The sequence below is a fragment of the Pipistrellus hanaki genome (assembly GCF_964339955.1).
Source record: "Pipistrellus hanaki genome assembly, chromosome: X".
NCBI classification, from domain to species: domain Eukaryota; kingdom Metazoa; phylum Chordata; class Mammalia; order Chiroptera; family Vespertilionidae; genus Pipistrellus; species Pipistrellus hanaki.
In genome coordinates this window covers 99,600,432-99,612,472 of record NC_140524.1, presented here as the reverse complement: position 1 = coordinate 99,612,472, position 12,041 = coordinate 99,600,432, and the positions used below count along the sequence as shown (strand labels likewise).

Sequence of the window (12,041 nt, the reverse complement as noted above, 5' to 3'; positions counted from 1 at the left end):
GTCAGAGGAGCTGAAAAGGGAGTTTGCTGGGGATTTTTAACGGGCTAATCATATTCTGATTCTTAGTCTGTGTATTGACTAAAGTTTGTAAAAAATTGTCAAGCTGTATGCTTGTGATTTTCCCACTTTCTGTATACATATTATCTTCCAATAATCAATTTTAAAATGACTTTCTAATATCCGTGCCCGTTACAAAACTTCTAAAAATATTTGTGACAACGTATCATCATATATGATAGAGCTCAAACCAGTTTTTGGTAACCCAGGACAGTGGCTTTGCAACATAGTAATAACACTTGGAATAGAAATTCATCTCTTTAATGTTATTCACTCTGTTGTACTTACCATGACATTGTCAGAACAAGCCACGTGTGAAACCTAAAAAGAAAATATTTAAAAATGGCTGTGGAAAATAAAGTTCTCTTAAGGGTTTGACTTTCTCTCCTAATTACACGTCTCCTTGTGTGAAAGAACAGATGCCTGCATTTGAGCTGCCATTTTAAATCCCCCATTTAAGCTTTCTTTTCAGGAAGCCAATGTGAAAGAGCACAGTCCTAAACCTAAAAGAGTGGCCTGATACTCATACAAAATAGCAGATTTCCCAGGCTCCTCCTACTCTTTGCTTCCAAAGTTCCTGTTTCTTTTTCTACACGCCTGCTCAGATCTCTCAGAAAACACCAACTTAAGGTCTCTACTAGGAGGTAGGAGATGGGGACACGGGGGAAGCAAGGAGATTACAGACTGTCCTTAAAGGCTCTCTGTTATAAAGAAGGGAAAAACCAGTCTTTCCTCTTACAACTCCCATGTCTCTCAAACACATGGAAAACATAATAATGTGACGAGCACAGACCCTAAGGCTGAAATAGAATGTGCAGGAAGGTTGCCTGAAAGGCTTAATCTGGGTAGATTTGATTATACTTAAGGAGATGAATTCTAAATTTGGAAAGGCCATCAAAGTAATTAAGGATATTAAGAAATGGGACTAGATCCTCGATGTCTTTCTACTTAATGAAGAGAACAAAAGATGATGGAAATGATTTTAATAAGCAAAATGAGCTTCATATTGATTTAGTCCTTTTAAAGACAAAGTGCCCTGAACATCAGAACAAGTTGCCAAGGAAAGCCAGGCACTCTATTCGCAGGGGCCTTTGGTTTAATTATCGAGATGGTTTAGCTGTCATTTTACTGCAAAGGAAGAGTGAATTAGGTGGTCCAAAAAGCTCTCCGTTCTATAATAGCTCCAGATTCTCTGGTAATATTAAAAAAGTAAAAAACAACAAACAAAAAACTTCCTTCAGATAGAAAAACCCAGCATCCCTTTCTGAAGGATAACACCTTTTAAACCAGAGATCTGTCTATTTTGCAGATGTGTTCAACCAAGTCCTCAATGATGCCACTACTCAGATTTTATAATATTTTGAAGCACAAAAGGCTTTCAATCCCGTTACTCTAAAGCAGTGATTCTCAAAATGGGGCGATTTTGCCCCCAATCCCAACAGTTGTTATTTGGCAATGTCTGGAAACATTTTTGGTTGTCACAGTTGGAGAGGGAGTGGCTAAAGACCAGGGCTGCTGTTCAACATCCTACAGTGCACAGGACAGCCTCTCAGGACAAAGGATCATCCAGCCCAAAATGTCAATAATGCTGAGGTTGAGACATCATGCTTTAAAAGTACACATGAAAGAGAAGGGAAGGAGACTTCTTTTAATTCAGTATCTGCCTCCATATGCTCCAAAGAAGAAAGAAGAATTGAGCAGTCATCTGAAAACAAACAAATATACAAGCAAATACTATGCAATAACTGCAACTCAAGATTATTTACAACACTAGTAGATTTGCCATACCAAGCTCAAATGTATTGAGTTATATACAGCAATTAAAAGTAAAATTAAAAAGATTAGGATTAAACTTTTTCCCTTGGCAGATTTTTGCTCTAACCAAGTAAGCAATTTTTACTTCTAGACATTAAAATCCTATTTTCTGATTACTAGAAAAGCACTCCTTTTTAATTAAGTGATCAGCTCACCTATCAGATGTAATTATCAACCTACAAAAACAAAATTTAAAATAAATGGCCAAGATTGATGAAGAAAAATAAAGAGCTGGAACCGGTTTGGCTCAGTGGATAGAGCGTGGACTGCAGACTGAAGGGTCCCAGGTTCGATTCCCCAATCAAGGACATGTACTTTGGTTCCCGGTAGCGGGTGTGCAAGGGGCAGCTGATCGATGATTCTCTCTCATCGATGTTTCTAACTCTCTATCCCTCTCTCTTCCTCTCTGTAAAAAAAATCAATAAAATATATCTTAAAAAATAAAAATAAAGAGAATACAAATTACCTAATCACTAGGGATGAACATCACTACTGATCCTACAGACAAGAGGATTAAACAGATAATACAAGAATGTTATGCGCAACTTTATGCGGATAAAGTTAGTAACATAAAATGTGGAAAAGTCCTTGAAAAACACAACTCATAAAAACTAAAACAATGAGGGAGAGGAAATCTGAATAGTACTCTCTTTGTTAAAGAAATATAATTCAGAACATTTCCACAAAGAAAACTCTGGGCCCACACAGCTTCCCTGGTGAATTCTTTCAAATATTTAAGGAAGAAATAATGTCACTTTTAAAATTAATAATGAAATAAATACACAGTCAAAGACCAGGTTCCATTTCGCCAGCCCTTCTGGAATCACACCAAAGAACCTATCACCCCTTCTGTCCCAGAAAGGCTTACACTTCCTTCCTTCTCTAATTTATCTTCTGAAAGGAAGGAAGCAATAGACAAGATGAACAACATTTTTGCAAGATTCATTTATTTGTGTCCATTTGCAATCAGTTAAAATTTGTCACTCCCCATTTGGCTTTCTGTGCTCCTCTGCCATCTGATGTTCTACTTTCCCCCTCCTCCACTTACTCATGGCCAGGCCAGTTTCTTCAGAATCCCACAGCAAACCTTGCTCACTCATGTCTTCCACGTGGACCTGAATCCTTTCCACCCTTCTCAACACGCCTACAATCCAAGTCTCCACCAGAAATGTCATGTAAGCCGGCTGGTCTTAGCCTTCTCAGAACTCCTTATTTGGAATTTCACAGTTAGACACTAATGATTCTACCTCACTGGGCTTCTTTCATCTCCTCCAGGAGAATGTTATCTCCTTCCAGCTGTTGCTTCCCTGATTAAAATCCCTTCATGATCCTCTAACATTGTGGTTGGCAAACTGCGGCTCTCGAGCCACATGCGGCTCTTTGGCCCCTTGAGTGTGGCTCTTCCACAAAATACCACGGCTTGGGTGAGTCTATGTTGAAGAAGTGGCATTAGAAGAAGTTGAAGTTTAAAAAATGTGGCTCTCAAAAGAAATTTAAATCGCTGTCCTGTTGATATTTGGCTCTGTTGACTAACGAGTTTGCCGACCACTGCTCTAACACAAAAAAGGTAACTACAATATTAAGTCCATTGCTGGCCTGACTTTTCAAGCCTCAGCTCTCCCCGCTTCCCCCACACTCAGGCTATGCCCAGCTCCTCCAAGTGCCCAAGCTGCAGTCTCTGCCATGCCTCCTGCTTTCTCACATCTCTACCCAGGGCCTGGGATGTCCTCTCCCAGACACACTGTGACTCATGCCACCCTGCTGATCCTTCCAGAGTCAGATCAAAGGTAACTGCCTCCCTGAGGAACCCCTCTCTGAAACACCATCCCCTTTTTTCCCTCAGACAGAGGAAATCATTCTACAGGATATTGTACTTATTTCTCTTATCATTCTTTATCTGCCTCTATGCAGTGAGCATGAGGATCTGAGGACAGGGCTGGGTCTTGTTTATTTGTTTATTTTTTGCTTCAAGACTTAGCACTGTACCTGGCTCATCTAAGGCAGGTTCTGAATGCTCACGGTGTGATCACCTGCCAAATTTGAGAGCCTTCACGGTGATGGGCATATAACAGGAACTCAGAGGCTTACAGATTGGCACTTGCTGGTTGCATCGTATTGCAATGGGTACTCATTTAACCTGATTGTATAAGGTGGGAATGGAGACACAAGACTGTTATTATCTTTTAATCCTCAGGGCAATAATGAATTTCACTGAAACAGCGTTTCTCTCCAAGCTTCCCTGAACTTCAAAACTCTGACAAGAAGGAACTGTTTTTCACCAGAGAGAGGGAAAATATTTCATAACATCAAAAGAAAAAAGCTAAAGGCAAAAAAAAAGAAATGAAATAACACTCAAACTGCTCTTTAAATTGTTTTTGTGTCTGTGTATGCCTGCAGCAATCAAATCACTTCTAAAGTGACTTCAAGCTGTGAATTCTGTTATTCTGTGAATATTTATGCTAAAAGTATTATTATTAAAGAATAATAATATCCTTTACCTATTTAATTTAGGTATAATCAATCATAGTTTATAATACATAAGTAAATATTTTACATACCTTGAAGTCTATATATCCTATATAATAAAAGGCTAATATGCAAATTGATTGAGTGGTGGAACGACCGGTCGCTATGATGCAGGAGCTGCCCCGTGGTGGTCAGTGCACTCCCACAGGGGGAGCGCTGCTCAGCCAGAAGCTGGGTTCGCTGCTCCTTAGAGCTGTCTCAGATGCAGGAGAGGCTCCTGCCACTGCCTTTTGGTGCAGAGGTGATTGCTGAAGCCTCTCGCCTCCATGGCAGAGCTAAGGCCCCTTGGGGATGTCCACCTGCTTGCTTAGGCCCCCTCCCAAGCTGGCAGGCAGACATCCCCGAGGGGCTCTGGATTATGAGAGGGTGCAGGCCAGGCTGAGGGAACCCCTCCCGCCCCTCAGTGCACGAATTTTGTGCACCAGGCCTCTAGTATATATATAAAAGCATAAGCAACCCTTAAGATTGTAACGACCAGTTGCTATGATGTGCACTGAGCACCAGGGACCAGACACTCAATGTAGGAGCTGCCTCTAGCCTACGGGCCCTGGGTTGGGATAGGGAACCACCGGGGGTGGGTGGGGGAAGATACTGGCAACTAGGGAAGGAGGAGGCAGGGAGGCGGGGAACCTGATCTGCCCTGATCGCCTGCCAGACCTAGGGACCTCACCCGTGCACGAATTCCGTGCACTGGGCCTCTAGAATATTTATAATGTTGATAGACAATAAAGTACATTTTATGTGGTAAAACCTTAACCTTTCAACAAATATTTGTGGAGCACCTACAATAGGCCGATCATTTGAATGAAAATTGGGATACAACAATGAATAAAACAATCTTTTCCTTGACAAATTTGGCATTTGAACAGAAAAGAAGGCATATGAAAAAACACTAACAAGCCAGCTAATAGTAACCTGAAAAATTAGGTTAAAATTCTTAAATGGATGACATTGGTTTAAAAATACATTCACCTAGTGAGCCTTTATTTTCTATTCTTCTTGTTAACCACAGTGACCATTGTCCACAGATCTTGACCTCAAAGCTACTCTCAAGACACCTCTGAACTACTTCTCCCACCGGCTGAATCATCTACCTCAGAGGAGCCAGTTGTTTGCTACTTTAATTGTGGAATTCAATTCAATATTACACAAACTAATAAAATATAAGTGCTAAAAAGGTTTTTATCTCTTGAAAACCAGGCTGATTGCTTTGGAAAGTCTTAACAAAGAGGACTCACTTGGAAAAATGATTGCAAAAAAAAGGGCAGGCAAGATAGCATGAAAGCCACCTCACTGCTTGACCCTGATACAGCAGATAAGGATCCTCTCTCAGAAACCCTTGAAAGGGTCAAGTGGTTTGGACAACAGCTTTTTCTGGAGCTAAGATACACTAAATAATTACTTCCTGTTTGTCACTAACAGTACTTGGTGCTCTGAGCTCCAGGGTTTTTGTTTTGTTTTTTCAAAATATCAGCCTGCATGGGAAATTGGAAGGGCAGACAAGGTAACATGAAAGCCACCTAACTGCTCTCCAAGGAGGAGGAGGGTGGGCTGTTCCTAGATCTTGACACTCAGAGGGAGGGAGGCTAGCATATTCTGGGATACTTCCTGCCCAGCTCTTCATCAGGATCCTACTCCTTTGTCTCCACTGCATCTGAATTCCTGAGCAAACTCTGTCTGCTAGAGACCTCAGTGTGCTTCCTTCGGAGTCTCGCCTCTGAAGGTGGCCTGGGGCCCTGGGTGGGGAGTGAGGAGAAGTTCTCAGGAACAGCCAGCTCTAAGGAGAAGAGGGCAGAAGCCCAAACTAGAAGCATTCCTCTCCCAGTCTCCTTGGAGAAAGCCAGTTGCTCTGTTGGCAGGCATGTCAAGATGCCAGCATTCAGTGAGCCTACAAAGGATGCTGGCTTCCTGGAAATAAACAGTATTCAATGAGGGAGCTGTTTGCCCATGTTTTTCAAGCATAACATTACCCTCTGGTTTTGTTTTTTATTCTAAATTACATTCATTTCGCTCAGTTAGAGTCCCCCAAAATAATTTCATCAGATCTTTTATTGTGTAGTCAACTGAAATTAAGAAGAGAAGATTATTTGGCCAAGGTCACACGGTCAGTTAGTGAGATTCCTATGGTGGGCACCTGGGCCTTGGGCTTGCCCTGCTTTTCCTGTTTCTTAGTCCCAGGAACAACAGCGCCAGCAGCCCCCCGGGAACTTGCTAGAAACACAGAAACTCAGGCCCCATCCAGACCCGCTGAATGAGAAGCTGCTTTTTTAATAAGGTCACAGTTGACCTGTACGCATGTTATAGTTAAAGAACTGCTCTAAACCAGGTATTCTAAATGCTATTTTTGTGAAGTGACACATTCATAATCTTCACATACATTTCCTTGCAACAAGATGGATCAAAACAAAGACCATTTTACATACAATTTTCATTTAAGATGGTAGCCAGCTAATGAAACAAAATCAGCCTTTCTCTCTGGATGCATGATCCATATTACAGCAGGATGGATATCCTACACATGCTTTACGAGGGGTTACTGCATGGAATCCATTCAGTTGTTATGCCTTCAGGCTCGTGAATAAGATAACGGAATCAAAATTCTGTTAAGCAATGTGAGTTCCTAGCTGATAATAGCAGAGTGACCCTGAGAATGTGTGTGTGTGTGTGTGTGTGTGTGTGTGTGTGTGCGCGCGCGCCTGCACGCGTACAGGCACGCGCACTCACAATGGGCAAATGTGGAACTCTTCAGCCAGTGAAATAATTAGTTTCATCACACTCATTTAGTGGGCGTACTGCATACATCTTCCCACTGTGCAAAACCACCAAAGTTACTGAACAGTCAAACACACCACAAACATCAATTGGCTCATTGCATTTACATGACCCATCCGCAACAGACAAACCCATAGAGAGTAGATTAGTGGTTGCTCTGGCTCAGGCTGCGGAGAGGGAAGGCCAGGGAGTGACTTCTAATGGGTCCGGGGCTTCTTTGGGGGGGCAGTGACAATGTTAGCTAGTGGTGGTGGCTACACAACTTTAGATACACTAAAAATCACAGACTCCGTGCACTTAAACATGCCAGTTGTAATGGTATGTGAATTACATCTGACCAAAGCTGTAAAAATAAAATCAATGGGCTCAACAATGTGTTTTAAGATGCATTGAAACATACAATTGTACACACCATCATTGCTCAATACTTTATTTTTCCACTTGAAGATTTTGAGAACCTTAGCATTTGAACCTGAAGGGGCTATTTCCATGAACCTCCCCTGTTTTACCAGGAAATTACCTGAGAACAGTTGAAGTTAGTGACGTGCATGAGAACCAAAGTCCCAACTCAATGGACCAATGGTCAGCATTTTCCCAGCATTGCATCATTTCAATGAAAACATTCATGGGGAATGTTCGGTAATTGAATCCAAGTGGAAAAATCAAACCAGTTCATGGCCTTGTGGTGTATTTACTAAGAACCTCCCAAAGAAAATCAGCGTGTTTTCTTTTTAGCATGAAGGAAACGTTCTTTCTTTTATGTAAAAACTAAAAACTAAAACCAAGGATACGGGCAGAACCAGTGAGGTATGTCCCAATTAACACAAGTTGGCAACTGAAGCGTAGAACCAACAACTGCCCGAGACACAAAGTACTTCCTTGAGAACAGGCCTCTGCTTTGGGCATTGGCTTCATGAGAACTTCCACATCTACTGAAAAATAAAACCCTCGCTTAAGCCCGGGCTATTGTGAAAAGTAGTTCTCAAGAAGGTGCCCACATCATGATCAAAGGCTCAGAGTTTAACCTGTACAAATCCCAAGGCTTGACGTTCAAAAACCAGAAATTTTATTTCAGGAAAAGCAGTGAGTGCTTTTGCTCAATGCTGCACTTGGTGGGACTTCCACATGGTTGTCCCAAGCATTGCCAGGCTGAGCAGGAGCCCGATTTTTGTGTATGAACCTCTTTTAAAAGGGAACACTGAGTGATGGGTCTGCTCAGCTGGGGGTACTTGGAGAAGTAGGAACCAGAGTCACCTGTCCCCCAATTCGGCCTTTTCTAGGATTATGTCCTAGCTTTCCTCTAGCTCAGTTGTGGGCAAACCGCAGCTCGAGAGCCACCTGCGGCTCTTTGGCCCCTTGAGTGTGGCTCTTCCACAAAATACCACGGCCTGGGCGAGTCTATGTTGAAGAGGTGGTGTTAGAAAAAGTTTAAGTTAAAAAATGTTGCTCTCAAAAGAAATTTCAATCTCTGCACTCTTGATATTTGGCTCTGGTGACTGATGAGTTTGCTGACCACTGCCCTAGCACTTTGGTAAGGAAATTTCCTGCTGGGTTCAGGGGCCTTAGTTCCTTTCTGATTTTGATCCCCTAGTAAATTTTTAAAAAATTAACTACGAAATTCTTTGCACTTCCTTTAAAATGCAAAATATGGAACCCTCCTTACCTTAGCCTCACCAAGAACTTAATCGGCACAAGATTACCTCCCCACACACACACCAACCCAGACTCAATGGCAGGGCGGTGTGGGATGGGATAAAGGGCTAGGGATCGCTGGCGAGGGGGGGGGGGGCGCTGGCAGGAAATACATTCCTCAGCCCTCAGCATTAACCCCGGTTGTTAAGCCCGCTGGCTGCCTCATTGGGAATGCTCTGGGAGGGTCTGCAGTATATGGTTGTGTGGCCCTGGTGGTGGGAGTCTGGGAGCCGCTAGGAAGAGATGACAGCAGGGAGCGAACGTCCAGGGCTGCCAGGAAAGAGCCCGGTTTCCCCGCTCCCCGAGTGTCCCTTGGGAGACAGGGATGCCTCTAAAGACATGTTGCTGACCGCAGCGTTTAGGGGTCTTAGGAAGTGACAGAATCTCCCAGCCACCTAGCACCGCCCCGGCCTGATTGCGGATTTTCCCTCTCCGGAGCTGGTCTCGCCTTCACCAGGCAGTCCGCAAAGGCACCGAACCCGCTGGCACCTCTCCCGCGCCCAGCCCCGCATTCGGAAGTGGGAACCGGTGACAAAGCAATGAAACCCCCGTCCCATGCGGCCCCTGCCCCTCCCACCTGCCCTGTTTCAGGGGTCCTGGTTCTCAAAGGGGGTCTCCCCGGAGCCCTGGGGACTCGGGCGTCACTTTCACGTGGGTTTCAGGCCAGGGGAGCCCGGGCAGGGCGGGACGGGACCGAACTCCGCGCCCGGAGTAACGGGGAGGGAGGGCGTCCCAGGAAACGGGCCCGGAGCTAGGGACTCTCCAGCACCCCGAAAATAAGGCAGGAACGGCCTCCCCTAGGGACGTTCCGTCCGAATCTGCTCTCTCGGCACCCCTCCCGGGACCCGCTCTCTCCGGATCAGCCCAAAGCCGGGGTGCAGCCCCAGGGCCTGGGGGCGGGGCGCCCTCCGATGGGGCAGGGACGCACCTGGACTTGAGGGACACCTGCGCCGCCCCTCCCACCGCCAGCCTCCGCCCCCCGCGCCCCGATCCCGGCAGAGGTGCCCGGAGGGCCCTGGGCGGGGGGCCGGGCCCTGGCCTTACCCATGGCTGAGCGGCTGGAGGGCGCTGGCTGGGGCGCTGAGCAGGTGGGGACTCTGCAGGCAGACGGGCACACGTGCGGCTCCTGCGGGCCGGGCTGCGGCTGGCGGAGGCTGGCTCCTGGCTGGGGTGGGAGAGCACTGGGCTCCGCCTGCACCGGGGCGGCCGCGAGAGGGGCCCTGACGTCAGCGCCGGGGGCTTTGTGAGCCGCAGCGGGGCCCGAACCCGCAGCAGGCGTGCCCCAGCGATCAGCCAAGCGGGTGGCTCCCCCTAGGACCCCCCAGCGAGCACCCGGAAGCCGGAAAAGCCAGCTTGGTGGTGGTGGTGGGGGGGAATGGAGAGAGAGGGGAGTGGGCTTTTAGGATCTGGGCAAAAAGGAACTCGCACAGCTGGGGAGGCTTTGCAGTCTTAGTCACCACCCATTGTGCAGATAAGGAAACTGAGGCCCAAGGCACTGCGCCAAGGGCACCCCGTGTTTGACAGCGCTGCTCCCAGCCCCGGTCCCCCAACCTTTTGTTCACACGTGGGCTGCGGGGCGGGTTACTGGATTCAGCAGGTCTAACCCGGGGTGCGCGTTAGGATGGGCCGGGCAGTTTTGGGGAGACCAAGTCCAGAGCTCCCCAGGTGATTCCAACGGGCACCCCAGTTGCCCGCACTGGCCGCAGTTCCTTGTGGGTAACCAATGACTTCGAAGGCACAGGCTGCGCTTTGCAGGCTGGGGTGCTGACAGGTTTGGGGTGTCAGCCCACTTGCTCCCGGAAGCCCAGCCCTGACATGTGCCCGGAGACCTTGCAGACACCCCAATCACCGCTTCTCCTGCTCAGGCCTGTGCTGGAGCCTGTGAGTGGATTCATGGTCTCACAGTGTCCGGGGTTCAATTCCTTCTGTCTCCTTAGAGGAGAAGTTCCCTGTTTCCAAAGGTTTTAGAAAAGCGCTGCGACCGACGGTCCCTGCGTTCTCAGACATCTCTGCGCCCCTGACAGTTTATGCTGTGCTTCTTCATTGTTTTGAAAATCCATCGGGTTATTTGAACCCAGGGTTACATAAACAGGAACAATAGACAGTGCAAGGAGAGACATGGAAGCCAGGACCAAGGAAGGGTGGAGGCGGCAAACATCTCATCTATTGGAATTTATTGGATTAGAGCAGATTTTATCAAGGCAGAGCTCTAGAAAGCCTGGTAATATTTTGCATAAAAGGACAGAGATTTGTGCTGGGCGGATCACTGCCAGCCAATCTCATGTAATAAAACAGCAGGGAGCTCAGAGGTTTAATTGTCCCGGTACAGAAAGCAAGCCATTTGAAGGAGGCCCCAATGCACGTGTTTGCAGAAACCCAACTGCAGGTGACAGTGATGAGGATGGCCTGCAAAGGGAGAGACTCTGGGGGAAGGGGGGGGGGGCAAGGAGGAATTGAATCTACCTCCAGGCTTAGGGAAGAGCATTTGGTTGGTTCCTACATCCATCGTGGGTGGGAGGCCCCAGGAGACAGTGAAAACAACAAAATGGGCTCTCAAATAGTATGTGAGCATGCTCTGACCTCACTCAGCCACCATGGAGGCAAGGACGCTAAGGTTTTGTGCCCTGGGATGAAAGTAAATCCTTTCATCCACTTTCTGTCATTCCCTAGAAGTCTCAGACTTTTTTTTTAACCAAAGAAAAGAAAGAACAGCTGTCTAAATATTGAAGCTAGTCACATGGGATGCTGTGATTAAAAACCAAGTTAGAGCGAGTGTGTACACAGTGTCAAAGGAAAGCCACATTTTAATAGAAAATGGTACTTACTCTGTAAATGTCACGGACTGATTTCAACAAGCAATTGTCCTGAAAACCCTTAAGAAAAACAACACAGCAGTTGGGAATTAACAAGGCTACTGCAGACATCTAATATGTATACTTGACTATTAGTCAAATAAATGCTATTTGATAGTAAGAAACCATTTTCCCCCTCATATTAAGTAACTAAAACCTTTTTTAAAAAGTATATTTTATTGATTTTTTTTTTACAGAGAGGCAGGGAGAGGGAGAGGGAGTTAGCAACATCGATGAGAGAGAAACATTGATCAGCTGCCTCCTGCACACCACCTACCAGGGATGTGCCCACAACCAAGGTACATGCACCTTGACGGGGATTGAACC

At 46.1% G+C, this 12,041-nt stretch overlaps 1 protein-coding gene across 2 annotated transcripts in view; it reads right to left on the bottom strand.

Moving 5' to 3' along the window:
• Positions 1–10,079, bottom strand: part of GPM6B (glycoprotein M6B) — a 137,999-nt gene extending 127,920 nt beyond the window's left edge. The window contains exon 1 of one of the 2 annotated variants that reach the window (XM_084869901.1): positions 9,907–10,079. In XM_084869901.1, the coding sequence (XP_084726027.1) occupies positions 9,907–9,910 (4 nt within the window). In that variant the 5' untranslated portion in view covers positions 9,911–10,079. The remainder of the gene's footprint in view (positions 1–9,906) is intronic. The other variant, XM_084869903.1, reaches the window with a different exon arrangement.
• Between the last annotated feature and the right edge of the window lie 1,962 nt (positions 10,080–12,041).